Genomic DNA, 22839 nt, shown 5'->3' on the forward strand with positions numbered 1-22839 from the left:
TCCCCCCCCCCCCCCCCCCCCCCCCCCCCCCCCCCCCCCCTCCCCCCCCCCCCCTCTCCCCCCCCCCCCCCTCTCCCCCCCCCCCCTCCCCCCCCCCCCTCCCCCCCCCCTCTCCCCCCCCCCCCCCCTCTCCCCCCCCCCCTCTCCCCCCCCCCCCTCTCTCCCCCCCCTCTCCCCAAAGGCTGCTTTGAACTTGAGAGTTGGCTCTGCACTCATCCAAGCAAGTAGCGAGTATCCTATCACGCTCTTGAGAAATTTTTCCCTGTAATTGCAAGGCCTAGAATAACTGGTCACAGTTTCAATGTAAGTTGACCATTTAGAGCCATTAAGAAGAAATTTTGATACCTAGAGAGTAACGAATCTTTTGGGATTCTCCATACAATGTTATAGAAATGAAGTTCTTCAGTATATTCAAGGCTAAGATCAATACACATTTATGCACTAAGAGAGACGAAATAAGGGGATAAGGATTTGATGCCAAGGTACACCAGCGATCATATTGAATGCATGCAATGTTCAAGGAGCAATGTAGCAGAGCCTTGGTCCTACCTGTGTTCTTGTATCCCTGCACCATCTCTCCCACCACTTGCTCCCACTGTATTTCCCAGTCTTTAAACTTCACATTTTGCCCGTTTCTCCACTCCAAAAATCCTGATATCTTTCTCCCATGTTTTGAAACGGGCATCACCCAGATTTCCTCTGTGGACAAACATCATCGGCCGAAGGGCCTGTTCCTTGCTTTACTGTTCTATGAATATATGGTAGGAACTTCAGAGACCAAATCCTCAAATCTGAGTTGGTTTTACAAATAACCTGCTAAACGACAGTAGATCACTGGTAGCACTTGCGTCTTAGTCACAGACTTGTGAATCCAAGTCTAATTGCACAAAAAACCTAAACTGAAGTTCTAGTGCAGTTCAGAGGGAGTCCAGCACTGCTAGATGGGCTGTTACACCAAGGCTCCCTTTCTTGGGTAGACTTCATAAATATCACTTAATTATTTCAGAAGAGCAGGAAGTTATCCCCAATATCGCAACCAATATTTGTCCCTCACTCAAAATCAGTAAAATAAATTTTTAGTCATTCTCACTCCTGTTTGTAGGATCGTGATGTGAACAAAGTGGCTGCCATGATTCCTATAACAGTCACTACACTTTAAAAGTCATTCATTAGCTGCAAGTGCTAGTTATGAAAAGCGTTATACAAGACACAGATCAATCATTCAAGAAAAGGATCAACGGGTTTGTTTAATAAATCAAGTTATATGGGGTTAACGCAGGTAACTCTGTCTCATTCAGTCTGCAGATAAATACATTAATAGATAAATGAATGTTCCAAGTATGTCTGGAATGTCAGCAATTCTTGATGGTTTGCTCACTGTAGTGACTCAAACTCTGCAAAAAGCTGGGAGCCACTTTTAGTGGACCAAAGATGTTCTGGTTTTTAAAGGGATGCTATCTGAATAGAGTGACCCTCCTTTTCCTTGTTGTACTGAGCATACTATCTGTGTGACACCTACAATCCTGTGTAGGAATAGATGTATCATAAATTTTAATGTGTATCATTAAAACCTACATAATCTTTGTGTAAAAGTGAAAAAGTCTTTAAAATCAAAATTACTATCTTTTGACAAATGTATTTTTGTTTTTATTATCTTTAGATATTTCCAAACATTACAGTCAGAAGATTTCATTGGAGCAGGAACTACCCACCATTACGCAGAAGCTTAAAACTACCAATGACTGCATTTTATCTTCTATTGTAGCATTGTCAAATGTCACAGGAAAGGTAACTATTCACAACCAAGAACTACTGCAAAATGCTATCAATTTTTAAGTTGCTGATATTTCCTTATAGCACAAACACAAGCTTTGAATCCTAATTTGCAAAAACAACTTAAAGCCAGTTGAAATGAGTGTGTAATCTGCTCAAATGGCCTCCCAGCCTCGTAAGAAGTTTGTAACAGAAGGTGGTTGGTCTGTCATCTGTGTGTGGCTTCATATGATCAGCCTACTTAGAATAGGAATGAAGCAGTTCAGAACTCAAAACAAAACTGAAAATATCCCATTTGAAATGTTAATGTACCTTTTGGGCTATATTCTGATTTTTCCTGAATTTTCTTAGTTTTATTCATGGATAACAAAATTGAGTGTATGATTGGCTAATCACTTGCAGTAGAGGTGTGTAGGAAGATTATGAAAACGCACATTGAGAGTACGAGTTAGTCATTTGGCTCCTTGATCCTGCTCCTTCATTCAACAAGATCCTAGCACAGCTGATGATAACTTCAACTCCACATTCCTGCTTCCCATTTAACCCCCCCATTTACTCACAGGTCTATCCTAGCCTTTAAAATATTGAAAGACTTGGCTTCTGCTGGCACTTTGAAGAGAAGAATTTCAAAAATACCTTCTGAGAGAGAAATTTTGCCTCTATTTGTCTTAAATGGATGACCCCACATTATTAAACAGTGACACCTTGTTTTAGAGTTTTTCAGGAGGGGAAACATCCTCTCAGCATCCACCACTTGGGATCTTGTACATTTCAATCAAGGTTTCTCTCACTTATCTATACTCCACGGCATATGGGCTTGTCCTGTTCAATCTTTTGTCATAAGACAACCTGACAACTCTAAGTATCAGTCTAATAAACCTACCTGAACTGCTCCCAATGCATTTACATAACTCCTTAAAGAAATCAGTACCACCCACTTTACTCCATATGTTCTCACATCAGTGCCCTACTTAACTGAAGCTTACTAAACCCCTCCCCTCAACTATTGTATTAATTTTCTGTAGCAGTAATTGATAGCATTCTATTAGCTTTCCTAATTACTTGCGCTCTTTATACTGGCCTTTTGTAAATCATGCTTTAGGAATCCCAGATGCATTTCAGCTCTGCAGTTTAGTTTTTTTTAAAAAGTATTTTTCCTGCCAAAATGGACAGTTTCACATTTACCCATATTGTACTCCATTTGCCAGATTTTTGCCCACCCACATAACCTATCTATATTCTTTTGTAGTGTCCTTGTGTCTTCTTTGCAATTTGCTTTCTTATGTAAGTTTGTGTCATCAGCAAACTTAACAATCACAATTGCTTACAACTTCCATGATATGGATGAAGGTATTGAAAGTGAGGCCAAACAACAATTCCTGTGGCCACCATTCATTACTTCTTGCCAATCAAAAAAAGACCCATTTATATCCATTCTTTCCTGTTAGCTAGCCAATCTTCTGTTCATACTACTTGGCTAATCAGTTGTAGCTAGAGAATTTTTTAATGCAGTATCTTTGCTTTTATGACAAGAGCAGTTGAATGCTGCCTTTCACTACAGTTACATTTTAAAAAAAACACTAGCTACTACTGAGCTACTTAAATCTTTGGGCATCCTATTTATGACAGAAGTAAAATTGTGTTGGGGGTGAAGGGTCACACTTGAACTAAATCAGATCTATTCATCAACTGATTCAGTTGCAATAGGAAGTTAGGGTCACTAATCCAGCCAGTTAATTGGAGCTTCTAATTCACTGATTATAAATCAGTTTACTCGCAAACCACATTTTAAATGTGATCTTTCTATTCCATTTCCATCCACTGTCTTGAGCATGCATTTATTAATTATGTTTATGGCATTCATTGAAGTATGTGAGTGTAAGCAGCTATTCAGCACAATACTGCAGTATTGTATTCTTTTCAACAAAATTCAGTCCATTGTGAAATGGTGCCTAAAATGTTTTCACCTTCTGGGTGGAAGAATTGAATTGATCAAGTGATCATTGCTGGTTATTTGCATGTATGATTTAGATTAAGTTGTTCAATGCTACTTAATCACATATGTCACTGATATCAAACAAGAACAGTGAAACTAAAAGAAGCAGTTCTTTACCTTGTGGACTGAATTACACAGATCAATTATAGAATAATTTTTAGGCAAATGAAACACAATGCAGATAATATTAATGTCTTCTGAAGTAAAGGCAAGCAATGTATGCATTTCTTAAATGGCATTATTAATGAAATTGATAAATATCTAGGACTCTTGAACAAAACTAAACATGTCTAACTGTTGCAATGAAGCAATCAATAAGACCAACAGAATATTTAGCTACATTGTCAATAAAGTAGATTATAAAATGGAAGGTGCACCAATTTGCGCAGATTATGCTTCAAGCGCTACAACCATTTCAGATCATCAAGTTGAAACCGCTGCAGAGAAAAATATCTCGCTACATTAGAGATGAGTAATGGAGAGAGTCTGAATTTTGATCTATTAGAAATTGGCTAAATTCTTGAAAGAATTCGGTAAATTGGCTTCTAATAGGCAAACAGCCAGCCTGTTCCAGAGGTCTGCTGTTCATTGGAAATGGGCTTTCATCTCAGTTGGTAATCATCAATTTTGTAAATTCCTTTTGCGAATGAATCATTAACTAATCTGGCCTGCAACTGTAACAGTGAGAAATTTTGCATTGCAGGTATTGCCAAAGATTCCCATGCAGTGATAACCTGAAGTTTTTTTTAGAAAAGAAAGAGTATCTCACATACAGACACTTCATTTTTGAATATAGTGCTTGTAGATAAGCACCTAACGCATAGAAGTAGGGATAGGCCATTCAGCTCCCCCACCATTCAATAGGCTAATCTTTTACCTTGGTGTTATTTTCTGGCAGTAACCTTTTCTTTTATTCTCTTGTATCTAACAATGTATTGATCTCTGCCTTGAGTATTACTGGTAACTGAGGAGAAATTTCAAAAGACTCACTACTTCCTGGAGACTCTGATTCAGGATATCCTTCAATAGGAAACAAACCTGTATCTACCTCCCACACCTGTTTTTTAAAAACTTTGTATGCTACAATCTCTGCTTGTCAAATTTTGCATCCCAGGAATCGATGAGGAGAGCATTTGATATGCTGCTTCAGTTGCAAATATGTATTGCCTCGGGTAAGGAGACCAGACCGATGCACAATATTCCAGGTCCCTACATAATTGGAGTAAGACACCTCTACTCTTGTTCTTGCATTGGCATTTATTGCAAGAGAATTTTTTTTTTATTTGTCTTAATAATTGAAGTGTTAATGTGGGGAAGAAATCTATCTTTTCACATCATATGGATTAACAAATGATTGGAAAAACTACCAGTTAGGTTGCATACACTTTTAAAACATTGGAGTAGAGTGGCTGACTGTTTTCACTTTATATTTTGGCTAAGAAACCTATAGAACAATTCAATTAATATATTCATTGAAAACTGGATGGCTGTTTCAAAGAATGATGTGTAAATGGCTCTATTTGTCCATTTCATTCTGATTCTCTGCTTCAGTACTGTTCATCTTTGAAAGACTTGGGCAGGTCTTCGCTCCAATAGATATGCATAGATTTATACTTTTGTCCATATTTTTGTCTCTAGATTTGTACATTCTTCAGCAACAACTTAGACTTCTTCACAGCTCCCTCAGTGTATGGCTCAAAGAGAGGAATGAGTGTAATAGATCCCCTCTCAGCAGAGTGTATGTTGGAGAATAAAAAGAAAGCAGCTGCTTACATTAAATCGCTAAAGAAGGTTTGTAAATGTATTACTGTTAAACTAATTCATTTAACTTCATGGTACTTTTAATGCTGGGAATGGGGAAGGAAATAGAGCAAGTGTTTTTTTTTGTTGTTGCTCTTATAATAAGAATTCTTTTTCAGTAGCTAGATATTTTGTCTATAACAGAAATAAAAACACAAAGTTTTGGAAATATTCAGCAGGTCAGGCAACATCTGTCGAGAAAGCAACTCTTTCTCTATAGGTGCTACCTGACCTGAACATTTCCAACACTTTGCTTTTTCAGGTTTACAGCCCCTGCAATTTTTCTTTGCTTTTCCTTTCTGATCTGTAATAGCATCATTTATGTATGTAGGTACAGACCTGTTCTAATCTCTTGCAGTTAAAGTCTACAGATTAGTTTATCCTTGATACCAAAGAAGTAATCATCTGGGTTATGAACGCCTTGCCTATCATTATCCTCCTATTTGCCTTCCACTTGTATCAATGAATCTCTACAATTTTCTATTGGCTGATGCATACAATTTAGTGAAGTTAAAAACAATGTATAAATAACATATAATACATGAAATCTTTTGTATGTTTATTATGTACAGAGGGTGACACTAGTATTGTCAGGATAACAGGTGAACAATGGTAGTTACATTATGTTCATTAATCAGTGCTTGATGTGACATAAATGTGGAAACGCAGTGGGGATTCAGAACCTCATTCTGATTCTGTATGACCAATGAGTCTTTTATAGGATATAATAGTTGGTGGGAATTATATTTTGAATAGTTTTGGAATTTATTGAATACTATTTGCTTTGTTCTGTAGAGTTTTTAAATTATTGGAGGTAATGCTATTGAATTATCTTGTTACAGTCTTGTCCGGAATCAGTACCATATGATGAGGCCTTGGCAAATCGCAAGACCATTTTAAGTTCCACTGAGAGCCGTGAAGGTCTTTCACAACAGGTAAAGATGCATCTCGCAATGCTTCAGGAATTTTCGTATAAAAACCGACACTTAAATTCATTAATTTCCCCTTGCAATCATAAAATTAACCCATAATAAAATTGTGCAGTTAAAAACAATGTGACATAAATTTACAACATGCCACCAGTTAACAAACTGAAATGCTAACTCTGTTTCTCTCTCCAGAGACACTATTTCCAGAATTTTCCATTTTTATTTCAGATTTCCAGTTTTGTTTTTTGCTTTTTGGTTAAAAATTGACCAGTATCACACACAGTGATTTTTGTCAGAATTAATGCATAGAAAAAGTTTTGTTTAAAGTGAGGCTTATTTGCATTAATGTTCCTGTGTGGTGCTTCTCGGGTGCATTGAGGGGCAAGGGATAAAAGTAGAGAAGCTGCTTCTGACTGTAATTCCCATTTAATAGACCAGACTAAATAGTAGCACAGGAATAGTTCAGCCCTGCCCTATCAGCTATGGTCTGAAGGATGGCGCAGTTACCGAAAGAAGAAACTTGTAACCATGTAATTTTTCCAACTTCTGTAGGTGCAACAAAGCCAAGAGAAGATAACAAAACTGGAGCAGGAGAAAGAGCACTGGATGTTGGAGGCTCAGTTAGCCAAAATAAAACTGGAGAAGGAGAGTCAGCGTATAAATGACCTAGAAAATCAATACAGATCAACAATTTCTGGACAGTTGCCTTCAATTGATTCTATACAAGCAAATGGATCTATCTCCAAAATTGAAGATTTGGAGCGTGTTGAAAAGGACTCTAAAGAACCAATCAGAAATACTAGTCAAGTGAGTGATTTTTTTTTAAACTTAAATTCAATGGGACTGAGAATTGAGCTTTATCTTGTAAAACGAAAAGAAAAATTTCAGACTCGTCCTGAAAATGAAACTGCAGGTCTATAGTCACAGGAATTCACTACCCTTCCAATGCCTACCCCTGCAGATATTCTTCATGAATGGGCCAAACCTAAGTTTCATTGGACTATTTTTACCACCCCTAATCCCTTCCCTTCTATCATTTCCACATCAACCCCTTGCCACCTATCCAAATCACCCAAAGGCTGAAATCACTTCTAGTTCAGGTGAGAATATTGAATCTCTCAAGGCCATATTAATCCTTTGGTTCAGTTTTGTATTGAGCAGTAATTTACTAACAGATCTGTCAGGGAATCGCAACCCAGTGTCTTGAATGCAGGTGGTTTAGAAATTTGTGAGATCATAATCTAATGATTATGTATTGTTCATTGACCAAAAAGGATTATTTTAAAGATGCTTCCTCTCAAAACTAGACATGACATTGTCTAGATGCTGGAGTCTGGAGCAACACACTAAAAAGTGCTGGAGGAACTCAGCAGGTCAGGCAGTATATCTAGCGAGAAATAAACAGTCGATGTTTTGGGTCAAGACCCTTCATCAGGACACTCTCTAAATGCTGCCTGACCTGCTGAGCTTCCAGCACTTTTTCTGTGTTCCTCTCAAAACTACACATTCAAACAAGACATCTCCTTTTCCATGTGGTATCTATTTAACATATTTTGGTAGCTTAAATTTGAACTTTAGAGTGATTTGAATGTTTTTTTTTTGTTAGGTTGGAATGCTGACCACTTACACGAATGACAATGAGGTACAGTAATGCCATTCAAGTTCTTAATTGAATTAAATGTACCAGGGATGCTTGCAATTCCTTCTATGAATGCACAAATGTTAGATTGTGACCAAGATGTGGAATTTTAGAAGAATTTAGGGGGTTAACTTTTGTTAGTTTAACATCAAATTGAGGGGTTTATGTAGAAAAGGATGTGAGATTTGAGTTCTGACTTTGTATGGACTAATTGTTTAATGTCAATGCACAAAATATTTTTAATGTTGAAGTGAAACACACAGGTCTTGAAGTTTCTCTGAGAAAGAATATCCCACGTGTGTACTCTTAGATTCCAGATGAGGAGTCACGGGAACACTTGATCAAAAGTCACTACATGATGAGAGTGGCAGAGCTAACATCACAGCTTCAAATAGCAGACAGCAAGTCGGTGCATTTTCATGCAGAGGTAATACTAACATAACAGGTTTTTGGTGTTGGACATTTTCACATCTTGACATTTTATCAATTTTGTTCAAAGTGAAAGATTTTATTTCAACTAACTGAAAAGTTTGTACATGTTGCAGAGAAATTCAGATTCAATGAGTCTGCATCTTTGCACTTTTTGAATGAAGAAAGAAACTATCTACATTTGTATAAAGCAATTCAAGACTTTATTTTCCCCCTCCCCTTCTCTGCTGTCTTGCGCTCTACTCTTTATCTTATTACCACTATTTTGATATCATACTCTTCCCATGCCTCCATTGGTCACCACCTCTAAGGCAGATGATAACTCGTGCACAGTCATTGTGATTTGAGAAATGAGTGGTCAGCTGCGTCTAGTACTTTTTTTTTCTTTCAGGCCACCAGGCCAGAACTCTAAAGTAGGATTGCCAGCTGAGCCTTGAACTTGCACTCTTCTCTAGTTTGTTGTCTCTTATGCCCTCTCTAGTTCCTCAATATCAATCGACCCATCTTCTGTTTATCTGACTCCGTTTCCACAACTGTTGATTATCCAAAATCCCTTCTGTGTCAGTTCTCTCATGTGATCTCCCTCTCCTTCAAATTACTCCCTAAAGTGAAAAAAGCAAATCTCAAAGTACCATTCTTCTCCTGTTTCAGTACTGCAATAGCTCTTGGCAAAGTCACTCATGACACATTGTGTGATGATGACAGAAATGATCCATTCATCCTTGTTGCCCTTTATCTATAACCTTTGCAATTGATTGCAAAATTGTGTCTCATTGCCTCTCCACTGTAATCCAGTTGTGTATGAATATTCTCACTTGGTTCTGTTATCTAATTAACCATATGTGCTATCTTTGGTATTTCCCAAAGATCAATCCTTGTCTCCTATTTCTCATATGCATGCTGCCCTTCAGCAAAGTCGTACAAAAATACTCAATTTTCACAAGTACACTAATTACAGCCACACCACCTTGCATTCAACTTGGTTGCTCCATTGTCTAATACACTAATGCCACCCACTTTGCCTCGCACCCAACACTCTTGGCTGTTCCATTGTCTCGGAATTGTTAGACTGTTTGTCTGTCATTCAGTACTGGATAAGCAGTGATTTTCTACAAGTAATAGTTTGGAAGACTGAAACTGTTGTCTGTATTGCCTGTTGCAATCTATTCCCTGACTACTGACTTCGTTCCTCTTCATAAAAACCATCTAAAACTGATCCAGAAACTTTGTAACCTAGATATCATGTTCAATCCTGAGATGTGTAATACCTGTTTGCCCACCCCACCTGCCACCACCTGTCCTATCTGTGGAACAGTCTGCAGTTTGTACATTGGCCTCATTATCCAACTTAACTCTCAAAATTGGAATGGAAGTCAGCCTTTATCCCAAGGAACTGTCTAAGAACTCTTAGAGGGCTGTATTGCTTAAAGTGGGGGCATTCACTGATGATTGTTCAATGTTCATCTCTATTCACAACTCCTTAACACATGAACAGTCCTCACCTACATTGCAACATTCACGCCTGAGTTGTTGGCTAACATTTGCGGCACAAAAATTCTAGATAATAACCATATACAACAGACTCTAACCACCTACTCCTGATGATCAACGGCATTACCATTGCCAATTCCCCATTATCAAAATGCTGGGTTCAACAATGACCAGAAGCTCAACTGGACCAGCCACATAAATTCCTTAGCTATAAATTCAGGTAGTAATTTCCCTTCTGGCACTCCAAACCTTTTCCATCATTTGCCAAATGCAAGTCAAGAGTGATGAAATGCATGCCCCTTGCCTGGATGAGTGCAGCTCTGATAATTCTCAAAAAGCATAGGACAAAGCAGTCCACTTGATTTAGAACTACTGTGTGTACCCACTATAAGATGCATTGAACTTGCCTGCCTCAGCAACATTAATTGACTTTCCAAACCCATGACCTCTACCACCAAGAAGGATAAGGGCTTAAGATGCATTTGAATGCTGAACCTGTATATTCCCCCATGAAGTCACACACTGTCCTGACTTGGAAATATCTTTTTTTCAACATCACAGGGCCTAGGTTGTGGAACTTTACCAAATAATCCTGTGGGATAGACTTTACCACCATCTTTTGAGGGCAATTACCGATAAGCAATAAGTGCTGCTATTGGCAGCAATACCCAGATCCTGAAAAATGAATGAATAAAATAAGTTCTGTCCTTTGGACAATTTGTTAAATTGGGGTGTCACCTGCAGTTCTGGTGGGTGTAAAAGGTGGCACTAATTTGAGAAAGAGCACGTGTGTTATTCCCAGTGCTTTGAACAATATTTATCACACACTCTATATCATAGAGTATCAAATTATAATTGCATGATTGCTGTGAATTGTATATCACAATGGAATTATCTCAGGGCTGTGAAAGGTACTATATGAATTTTTATTAATTTAAGAAGTTGTGTCATCAAATATTTCAAATCCAATGTGCTCCAGCTGCATTGTGGCAGTTTACAAACTACAGATGGTTTCTTGTTACGCTGGTACCATGCTAATGCTCAAGGCATTCCCTGGAATCAGCGCTAACAGAATCAGCGCTAACAGAATCAGCGCCTGAAAAAATCAATATGGTATTATGTTTATATATAATGTAAATGTGTTACTGAAGGCACTGCTGTGCTGGGATCTTGACACAAAGCCCTGCTTTCCCTGTTGCTGCAGGGAGCCTGGTCGAGAGCTGAGTCCTCTGCTGGCTCTCCTGCAGCAATGAAATAGGGTTGCAGGCCTCCTGTGTTTGGACTTCTAAACCCAGAATGTTATTACGGTGTAATTGACTGTGTGAGGTTGAAAGCACTGATACTGAATTATTCTTTTAAATTTGCAGTGCAGAGCCCTTGCTAAACGCTTAGCACTTGCAGAGAGGTCCAGAGAAATACACCTGGAAGAAGTAAAAGTTGCCAATCAGAACATTGTGCGATTGCAGGTAGGAAAGAAATACAAGTCTGTGGTGGTAGTATTATGGCTAACTATTTATAACAGCAATTCTAATTCTGCTTTAACAATATTCAAAGACTCTGCTTCCACTGCTCTTTTGAGGAAAATAATTCCCATGGCTTGGTACCCTCTGAGAGGAAAATAATGTCACCTCAACTCTGTCTTAAGTCGATGATTCTTATTATTAAAATTTACCCTGGTCCCAGACTCTCCCACAAGAGAAAGCATCCTCTTTGCATCCTCCTTCACGTCCACCTCTCAGGAACACACAGGAATTTTGTTTCAACTCAAGTTGTCTTTCACTGCTCTAAACTGCAGATGTTATAATCTGGAGCAAAAGACAAACTGCTTGGAGGAGCTCAGTGGGTCAGTTAGCATCTGCGGAGGCAGAGGAATGGTTGACATTTTGGGTTGAGGCCTTGCATCAGGTTGTTCTACATCTCTGTCAAAGTATACTCATTCTCTTTTCCCTATCTGCACCTACATATGAGACATGTAATTAGCTATAATGAGGTTATTTACCAGTCTTGGTTTAACTTCATTCTGAACAAGTTGCATGTCAATCTATTTATTCCTAGACCTCAATTGTATCACAATATTTAATATTTACAAGTTTGCTAAATGAACTTTGTATATCTAATTTTGAATAATAACATTTGCACACCAAAATGACCTATTACCACATCATTGGCACTGCTCTTATGACTGGAACTCACTGACAATTGTTATCGGTCCACATATTGCTGCTGATTTTGCTTAATTTGCAATCTGCCTCACCATGGGGGCAATTTCCATATACAGTCCCTTTTTCTTTGTATCAAAAAGTCATGGAATTTTAAGTGAATCTTGTCTACTATAATCTGCAATAGATGTAATGTGCTATTTTTATGACTTATTCCATGTCCATGCTCGTGCGCAGAGTGTTGCATAACTAAATTATTCTTAAATCAAGGTGAAAAAATTGCAAATAATTTGAAATGTCTGGGTGCATATGCTCTCAATTACTACATTTCCATTTAGCTTTTTCAGTCTGCCATATTTAAAATAAACTAAGTATGACAGCTGGCATTTGGAATGCTGGATTATTTGAGTTCAACATCCAAAAAGTAAATCATTGTCATATGCAGCTAACATAATTTATATGGAATGGTGAAACCAGAAATTTTTGAGATTTTTGGGAGGATCCATTTGAGCTGGATTATTGAAGGTTAAAGAGCCAGGATTTCCCAACATTTTGAAGGAGCCACACACTGAAGTCCATGGTTGTATCAAAAAATTGTAGATACTGGAAACATTCAGCAGGCCAGAGAGAGACAGAATCAATGCCCTAGGCTAAGAACACTTTTGTCAGAGGAAGGGTCTTTGACCTGGGGTGTTGGATCTGCTTTTCTCTCTCCGTGGATGCTGCCTGGCTTGCTGTATGTTTTTAACATTTTCTGTTCTTGTTTCTGTAGAACTGAGTTGCATTCTGTTTTAGATATTGAAATCATGATTCAAAACATCCACAGCTGAATAGAGAAGTTGTGATAAACGTCAATGAAAACTGTGCAAAAATAGAAACATACTAGACCATTAATTGAAAAGTAATTCATCACAAAAACAAAAATTTTGGTGTATTAAGTTAGAATGATTTGACCACTTCATTCTTTTAGGGTGTATACAGTGTTGGCTGGTATCTATTATTCTAGATATGGCATCAGTCAAACAAGGAATAGATACAACCTATCTAAGATGTTGTGATATTTTTTTAAAGGGTATATTGATAACAATTGTGATTCTAAGTGGTATTTTTTTGCCAATTATATTGGTGAGAATAAATGTTTTTAGTTACATGTCAGGGTATTTTTCAAATATCAATGGTGGCACCTTTTTGAAAATTTTGAAGGCAAAATGGTCAAGAAATTATAGTTCACTTAGATGCTAGGACTGCATTCTTATCCACCATAGTCCTCATCACAAACTTGAGTTGTGTCAGAGATTGCATACTTAATTAAAATGGTAACACCCATTAGTCAGTGCTGAAATCAGCTGGGAAGGTTAACAGCCTTAGGGCCCAATCAGGCTTGTATTGTGGCTAGGGAAGGCATTGGAGCCTATGCTTGTCATAGTGGGGATAAGGGAGCAAGGGCAGATCACACAGCATTGAACCTGGCCTTTTGGACCACTGAGTCCATGCTGACTGAATACCCATATACACCAATCCTTTACTAATCCCATTTTATTCTATACACATTCCCATCAACTCTCACCGTTGGTTGGAGTTTGAAGATCAGAGCCTCCATTGGGCAAATGCTTAGATGGGAAGTGGGACTGCAAGTCTGTGCTTTGAGGAATGACATGTTCAGGATGGAGATTGAATGCCATTTTGGTATTGGTTTATTATTGTCACTTGTACCGAGGTACAGTGGAAAAACTTGTCTTGCATACCATTCGTACAGATCAATTCATTACACAGTGCATTGAGGTAGTAGAAGGTTTAAAAACAATAACAGAATACAGAGTGAAGTGCATTGCAGGTAGACAATAAGGTGCAAGGTCATAACAAGGTAGATTGAGGTCAAGAGTCCATCTCATCGTATAAGGGAACCGTTCAATAGTCTTATCACCGTGGGATAGAAGCTGTCCTTGAGCCTGGTGGTATGTGCCCTTAGGCTCCAGTATCTTCTGCCTGATGGGAGAGGAGAGAAGAGAGAATGACCTGTGTGGGTCATTTGAAATGGGCTTTGTGGGGGAGCAGTGGATCTTGTTGGGGCAGAGTTGAAAGTGTGGGGAGTGGAGGGGTGCAAAGGATAAAAAGTTATGAATGAATGTGTCCGTTAAGGGTCCTTGTCCAGAGGTACACAGTGACGACCAGGTTGTCTCTGAAGTGCTCAACAATGGTTGCTGCTGGGACAGCTCAGCCCCCTGTATACTGCAGAAGAGATTTGCATTTGGAATGGCATCATCCCAATTGTTCTTGAGATAGAAATCACGGAAGCACAAGGGTGCTTTGTTGAATTTCTGGAGTGATATTGGGAAACTTACCTGAGAATGGTCGTTATTGTATTCCCCTCCAAGAAAGAATCAGTTTTGAATCGTAAAATGGAAATAAAAGCAGTTATGTGATTTGAAGCTCAAAGTTTTTTTTTTGCAGAGCCCCTGCATTATTAAAGCAGGTGACTACAACTGAACAGAGTGACACTTATTAGTCCAGTTAATGTTTTGTTGTAGTAGTGCAATTTTTAGTAAGATAAGATGAGATCTTTATTAGTCACATGTACATCAAAACACAGTGAAATGCATTTTTGCATAGAGTGTTCTGGGGGCAGCCTGCAAGTGTCGCCACGCTTCTGGCGCCAACATAGCATGCCCACAACTTCCTAACCTGTATGTCTTTGAATGTGGGAGGGAAACGAGCACCCAGGGGAAACCCACACAGACACACGGGGAGAACGTACAAACTCCTTACAGACAGCGGTGGGAATTGAACCCGGGTCGCTGGCGCTGTAAAGTGTTACGCTAACTGCTACACTGCCGTGCCTGCCCACTACTATTCACTTATGCAGAGACCCAGAAACAAAGTCCACAATGAAGGAGGACAAAGAACACATAACAACCAGAGTGCAAAATTCTCACAAACTCCTTAAAGTGGTTGATTTAAATTCACCCAGCTACTGTTTTTGTTGCATTCATCTTTTGAAAATATGTGTCATTGAGTTCTTTTAATAAAATAAATGTTTTCTGAACAACCTGATATTTTCAAGGAGTGCTTTCTGCCTGTTCTGATTAAAATGATTTCCATGCAACATAGAATGAATCTAATTGAATCCATTTGTAATTATACATGACTTTGGCTTCTGCAGAGGTGATCTTTCAGCACTGCTATATATTTAATATGTCTGTTTTGATGTAGGATGAGCTGACTACCACAAAAAGAAGCTACGAAGATCAGTTGAGTATGATGAGTGATCATCTTTGCAGCATGAATGAGACTTTATCAAAACAAAGGGAAGAAATTGACTCTCTTCGAATGGGCAGCAAGGTAAACCCAGCGCATAATGGCCTATTGTGTCTTTTGATTATAATAGCAACCTTTCAATTCATTCATTGAATTGATTGACAAACCACTGGGAAACTGCAAATTTGATCCAATATTAATAAATTTAGTACTTGCAAATAGAATACAACATTTTACACTAGTGCTGTAGAGATTTGTACTTAATCAAATAAGATCATAAAATGACTTGGCCAAATTGAGAATACTATTATGGCCCGCAGTCCTGTTGAGGATTTGAGAAGCCCTTCTACCAGCAGCAATCCAATGATGCATTGTCTGTTTCAAATCTGATCTCCTTTCTCATCTCCAAATTCTTGGCATTCCAGTATGCACTCTGCCATTATTCCTTATGAAGAGTGAACGGTGATGGATTGGTGCTTAACTTCTGAAAAGCATGCACACTGGGAGAGTTTCTGGGCTAAGAGCCAATATTTTAATTTAGTGCAGTTTTGGAGATGGAAACCCCACAGTAAATGTAGTGTACAGGTGGAGGATGATGACTTTTGCCATGCACATGAGTAGACCAGGAGAAAGATGGAAAAGTAGACAAATAGGAATTTTTGATAAAGGCAATTTCTTGGAGAAGGGAAGAGTCAACTCTATATTTACTTTATCTTCTGCAAACGGGTGACAAATTTCTGAGTGGCTGGAGATGAATTTGTAGAACAGTATCTGAGTTGCAGTGACCACCCTGTTTCTACAGTTGTATAGTATTCAAAATCATTATAGCACAGAAGACCACTTGGGCCATTGGGTTTCTGCTGGCTTTTTGCACATCAAATCCAATCGGTTATTTCTAGGCTTATTTCCACATGACCTGCAATTTTCTTCTCCCTCAGATATCCATCCAATTCCTTTTTGAAAACCATATGCTTTCACCATCCATGCAGGCAATGATTTGCAAATCATGACAACTCTCTGTATAGGAACAAAAAATTGTCCTCTTATCCTAAATGAATGAGAATCTTTTTTTTAAAGAAATGTATAATAAAAAAAAATTATGGTGCAGGTTGTGGAAGTACAACCTGGGTTCCAATTTTTTCTTTGTAATCTGATAAAGAAAAGTGTGTGGAAGGGAAACTCGGAATATTTTTAGCTCAGATAAATTCAGATGATTTGATCAAGCAGCTAAGCAATCTGATGCTAACTTGATTTTATTCATTTGGCTTTTAGCTTGCATTTTCTCTTCCAGTTGATTAAAATGTTTAAAGCAAGTCTGCTTCTTTGACTGGGTTTGGATTAATTTTTACTTAGCATTGTACCCTCTAAATGATAGATTTCACCACCTGCAATTATCTTGCTCAAGAACACAAGAAAATAGGAGCAGGAGTATGCCACCAGGCTCCTCAAGCCTACTCTGCCGTTCAGTATAATCATGGCTAATCTATGCTGGCCTCAACACCTCTTCTGTGCCAGTTCCCCAAAACCTTCAATTGCTCAATCTTTCAAATATTCATCTATCCCCACTTTAAAAATAAAATCTAATTATTTGGCCTCCACCACCCTTGGGGGCAGAGAATTCCACAAATTCATTACCCTTTGAGAGGAGAAATTTCTGCACACCTCAGTTTTAAATAACTAGCCTCTTATTTTGTTGCTGTTACTTTCCCACCAGTGAGAACATTTCAACATCTACTCTATCAAGCCTTATAGGATCTTGTATATCTGAATAAGGTCATCCCTCATTTCTCTGAACTCCAAGGAATATGGAGCCAAACTGCCTATCCTCTCTTGATAAGATGTGCACCATGTAAACTATAACTTGCTGGAACCTTGTGTAGTCAGCTGGAAAGAAATTAAAGGATGAGTCTGCACCTAATGACTAGCCAGTGATATTGCCACTTGAGTCAGGAATTGTTGGATGGCACAGATATCTGTAAAAAGGAAGTGAAGAAAATGCACAAAAAATGTACATTTTGTTCTAGCCTTTTGAGGAGATTTTCAAAATGTACAAAAATTTGTGTTATTTGTTCTGCTACACTTAAAAATCCAGCTTTCATTAGAAAGATGTTATTTGCGTAGACATTACCAATATCCTTCATTGATCAACCATTTGTATTTTTGTTCTGTCCTGAAGGGTACTACAAAGAAAAACAGAAGTCGATAACATCTGAAGTACCACTCAGTCAAAGGTCTGTGCACAAAAGAGGCAATCACTGTTATCTACAAGAAAGTTTGATGCCAAATGAAGAATTGTAATGCAGTTCATTCTGGGAATAAAAGTGTGTGATAATAGTGGAATTGTAGAGCTGAGAAATCAAAAGAAAATTCTACCTAAAGGGATTTTTTTTTAACCATTCCCTAAGATTTTAGGAACATATTCTGGCACTTAAAACATATCCAAAAATAATGTACCTGTGAAATTTCCATTCAATATGTAATTTGTAACAGTAGCTTTTAAATCATTTTACTTGTGTAAATCCATAAAGATGGTTTTGTACTTTGAATTATGTGACAAGCTGTGTGGTTATTGTGTAACTATTTCTTAAGTGAAAAAATACAGCACATTGTGCCTGGCGGCAAGTGTTTTGATTTCTTGAAATGTGGAGCACAATTCCTAACTGTTCCAGTTTACCCCTGCTTTTCTTCCCCAGTGTCTATAGACTGCTCATCCTGCATCACTTCTTATTTTCACCAAGTCACATTGTTCTTCTGCCGTTTCCTCCCGCCAGAACATCTGAGTGCGAAAATCTATTCACTGAATAATGTTAATGGAAAAGTAATCAATAAAAAAAAACACTGAATTGCACACTTAGTGTTTTACATTATTGTTCAACTGAAATACTGGCTTGTTCAGCATTTCTTATAGCTATTTAGATGAAAGGCATGCATCCACACAGCACCTTTTCACAATCTGTAGCTGCAAAGTACTTTAGGACTTCTAATGAAGCACTTTTGAAGTATAATCACTGTTATAGAATTCTCGACCAATTAGAACACATCATTCCCATAAACAATATTGTCATAATGACTAGATAATTTCCTTTGGTGTTGATTTTGATCAACTGGACTAAAACAATATCTTAGTATTTATTCAGCAAACCTCCACAGACAGTTAGATTTTTATCATAAAGTTCTACAGCATGAAAAAGGGTCCTTTGGCATACCATGTTCACACCAACCGTTAAGCACCCATTAGCACTAATTCCACACGAATCCCATTTTACTCTTGCTACGTTCCCATCAACTTCCTTCTACTGTTTGAAATTCCAGTTTCTACAATAGCAGTTTATTCAAACAAAAAGCATATTCCCTAGTCATTAATTAAGTACACTTGCTATATAAAATAATTCACCCTTGAAGTAAAATTGCATGCTTTGTTTCAAATTAGTTAATACGGTTTTTCTTTAAGTTAAATAAACCTAATGATGCATTTTAGAAACTTCAATTCTCCTGCAGTTTTTTCTGTCTTTCCCCTCATTCCACTTTCCTCCTTCACGTGAGCTCATTTGCTGAGTTACCTTGGGAATGTCTAGCATCTTGCCAACATGGCAATTAGTCACAGATCATAACTGAAAAATTAATGTAGTTTGGTTATCACTGGATTTTCATTATTGAGTGAGCAGTTTTACTCAGTATTAAGAATATTCAGTATGTGTTGTGCACACGGCCAATACTTTTTAAATAGTTCCAGTACATAATAAAGGATGCTGTTGAAACTAAACTGAAAAGGCCTGGAAGAGTTAAGACCATATAAAACCCCATGCAATGAATCCAGAAAGAACTCTTTATACAATAGACATTCTTTGCTAGTATGATGAATAGAGTTTAACTATAAATATGATGAGTCTCCATTTCTGCTTGGGGAGTGAATGGTGAGGGGTGAGAAAATAAAATGCAAGATGGATTGGAATAATTAAAACATCCCATTTATCAGTTTTGATTATTAATTGCAGGGTGGAAATGTTGTTCCGATTGGCTAATTAATTAAAATGACATTTTCTGATGTGACAATAGAGGGTTTAGCACCATTTACAAACCAGTAGGTCATTTCTAGATGTCATTTTATTGATTTTGTGTTCTTAAGCACCTAATCCACTTGGAGCAGAATTATCAAAGCCAAATTAAACTTCCCTGCCTATAACCAGGTGGGGAAAAAAAGAGTTGCAAGTAGACTGAAGTTGAGAAGCTGGGTTGGATAAAGCTGCTTAAAGATTAAAGAAGATTTAGAGCAGCCAGGAAATTCGGGTAAGACGGTTGATCCTGCTTCTGAAAGTGTATCCCCCCCAGAATATAACACTAGTATCTCAACATGAATGGAAACATTGTCAACCATAGCTCATGAGGACCAGGTTACAAAAGCTTTGCTAATCATTGATATTTGGATGATGTAATAATAACTATCTATTTGTCAATTACTTAAGAAGTCTCTCGAGTAGTGTCACCAATTTGACCATTATATTTTATACTCAATTCATTAGTGCTGACTTACAGTGATATTAAATTACTTAAAAGCTTGTTTTAATTAATAAATTGCTGGATCACAAGTATAAATTTTATCTATTATCTGTGCCTAATTTTAATATTATGTTTTTGTGACCAATAGTGCTTTGGTGCATAACTAAGTGTCTTTTTCTTTGATTTCATGTATTCTTTTGCCCAGCAGTTTGTAGCCATTCTGATAATGGATTTTCAACTCAAACCCAAATTTAATGAAACTAGTGGTTAATATGTTTCAACGAGCAGACTTTGTCATCATTCACATTTTGACCTGAAGCTGATCCATCAACTTCAGAAAGATTTTTATCAATGAAAGGAAAGGATATCAAGCAGTCAGCTGGTTTCGTGGCATGCATTGCTGGAATATTGCTACACATTCTGGCAAAAATATGGTATGCTTAGGATTCTATATCATGAAGCCAATAGACATTATTTAGATTTAAACACTTTCTGGTGTGACTCAGTAATGTCTCTGCTAGGTTCTGGAGTCGTACAGCATGGAAACAGGCCCTTCGGCCCAACTGGTCCACATTGACCAAGATTCCCATCTAAATTAGTCCCATCTGCCTGTGTTTGACCCATATTCCTCTAAACCTTTCCTATCCATGTACCTGTTCAAGTACGTTTTTAAATGGTGTTAATGTACCTGCCTCAACCACTTCCTCTGGCAGCTCATTGCATATACTAACCAGTCTCTGGGTGGAAAAAGTTGCCCCTCAGGTTCCTATTAACCTTCAATGCATTAATGTATCCTTAAAGAAGATAACTTTCCTGCTCTGTCCTGATGTGTTTATCTTAATATGTTGTTGAAGGAAAAACAATGGAGACCAGTTGTTTGCCTCAAAGGGAGCAAGTATTTCTTCTGGCTGCTCAGCAGAATCTCCAAGCAGCACCTGGTAAAGTTGAACAACAAAGTTATGGACATCCCATCTAGTTCTTTCTACAACACCAAGTAAGCCAGGGATGTGAAGCATGGAGCAGTTGATGGGAAAGAGAGATTCAAGATGTTTGACTCTATAACATCCTGGGGTTTGACTCTATAACAGGTGCTGAGATCTGGAGCAAAAAGTAAACTGCTGGAGGAACTCAGCGGGTCAGGCAGCATCTGTGGAGGCAAAGGTATTTTTTAAATTTCAAAAATAAACTTTAGTATTTCCTTTTTGGGTATATTTATTATGAATAAAGATTTTGCACTTTCTTAATTTCATTTGGTCAGTACATTTAATGTTAACACTTTAAACCATAGTACCATTGTCACTCATGTTGCCGCATGGGGTGATACATTCTTTCAATGTTTGAGGGGCTTCCCCACCTGACTCAACCCCTCCATGTCCAGTAGTGGAAGGGCCCTGGACTGTGGTTCTTTATTTTGGGTTGAGATGAGGACAGCTGGTTCATTTGGCTGAAGTACATTTACACCAACACATTCAATTATAGATGAAAATACTGCCATTTTACTGGCATTTCCTTTGGCTGAAAGGATTCTAGTGTTGTCAGCTGTCTTTACTATAATAGTCCAGAGCAATTCATTGTCGAATCCACTTGAATCTATCAATAGTAAATATTAACTTGCCAATTTGTGAGTTAAGGAGAGCATCTCTCTCCATGTCACTGTACAGAAATCATACCTTGATTTACAAGGTTTTACAAGGAGAGAGAATCAAAAATTGTGAATGATGGATCCCAATTAAAAACAAAAAGGTGGAAATGTGCCTCTTGTCAATCAGCATCTGAAAGAGAAAGGTGGTCCAACATTTGTGCATAACATTTCATTAATTAAAGCAACACAACGTTGCACCAAAGTCTTTATTAATGTGATTGTAACTAGCGTGAATTGTCTATGTATTGTAGCTGCGCTTTTACTATTGGGGAATGTTTTAAATAAAAATGAGTGGTAATCACTTTGATTTCCTGGACCACTGTGCCAACATGTGTGTTGATCTGTTGGACCACACTCTATGAGTCCACTGCCTTGACTTTCTTATAGTCAATTCCCAAGTTTAAGGTGTATAATGCCTATCGTTCATCTATTGCTGTTGCCTACTAAGCTTTAGAGAAGTCCTTTAGTGTACTGCTGGCTTCTCAGTTTTACCTTTTTGCTCTAGTAAGTCCTGGATAGAAAACCATTTACTTTTAGGGTGAAGTGCATTTTTTTTTTGGTGCTTTCTGGATCTTGATGTCATTTTTGTCACTGCTCCAAGTGATTATTCCCTGCTGGTTTATTTATTCCAGTGCCTAGTTTTATGAGGCCATAGTTTATGTGTCTCCACTGGGACTTTTCCCCCTCTGCTCTGGTGGTTCTGACCCATTCCTCTTCCTTTCCATGTGCTCCATGTTTTGCTCCCTTGCCATAGAGTGAGTTCACCTCCCCCATCAGCTGAGACCACTGTCTCTGCACTGGGCTTCTTCATCAACCTTGTCTCACCCTTGGCTCTTATCTTGAATCTCCTGGGCCGCACATTCCAGATCTGCATACCTATGCCTCTCCATCTTTTTAAAAGAATTTCCTTGAAACACAAATCTTTGACTTTTGGCAACCCTTACAAAATCTCCTTCAGTTCACTATCCAGTTATTTCAGATTATGCTTGTATGGTGCTTTATAATTTCTTTTCATTATATCAAAGGTGCTATATCAATGCAAGTTATTGACTTGGCAATGTCGCTTCGTCTTAATCCTAAACATTTTCTTAAAATGTCTGTGTATACAAACATAAGTTTGATTTACTTTTCTTTGCTAAATACAGAATTGGCAAGATCCCAGCATGCTATTTACTATGACTGAGCTGGACAAAATTCTTTCTCATTTATGCCAGGGCAATAGGTTGTGC

General features: G+C 38.0%; 1 protein-coding gene across 3 annotated transcripts in view; it reads left to right on the top strand.

Moving 5' to 3' along the window:
- The window catches only part of ppp1r21 (protein phosphatase 1, regulatory subunit 21), a 72711-nt gene extending 53780 nt beyond the window's left edge, over positions 1–18931 (top strand). The window contains exons 14-22 of one of the 3 annotated variants that reach the window (XM_052011407.1): positions 1661–1788; positions 5408–5560; positions 6412–6504; positions 7051–7305; positions 8105–8140; positions 8448–8564; positions 11425–11523; positions 15427–15555; positions 17648–18930. In XM_052011407.1, coding sequence (XP_051867367.1) covers positions 1661–1788; positions 5408–5560; positions 6412–6504; positions 7051–7305; positions 8105–8140; positions 8448–8564; positions 11425–11523; positions 15427–15555; positions 17648–17677 — 1040 coding nt within the window. In that variant the 3' untranslated portion in view covers positions 17678–18930. Of the gene's footprint in view, positions 1–1660; positions 1789–5407; positions 5561–6411; positions 6505–7050; positions 7306–8104; positions 8141–8447; positions 8565–11424; positions 11524–15426; positions 15556–17647 lie in introns of all 3 variants that reach the window. The other 2 variants (XM_052011405.1, XM_052011406.1) reach the window with 2 other exon arrangements.
- Positions 18932–22839: the final 3908 nt, after the last annotated feature.

This window comes from Pristis pectinata, chromosome 3 (assembly GCF_009764475.1).
Source record: "Pristis pectinata isolate sPriPec2 chromosome 3, sPriPec2.1.pri, whole genome shotgun sequence".
Lineage (NCBI taxonomy): Eukaryota > Metazoa > Chordata > Chondrichthyes > Rhinopristiformes > Pristidae > Pristis > Pristis pectinata.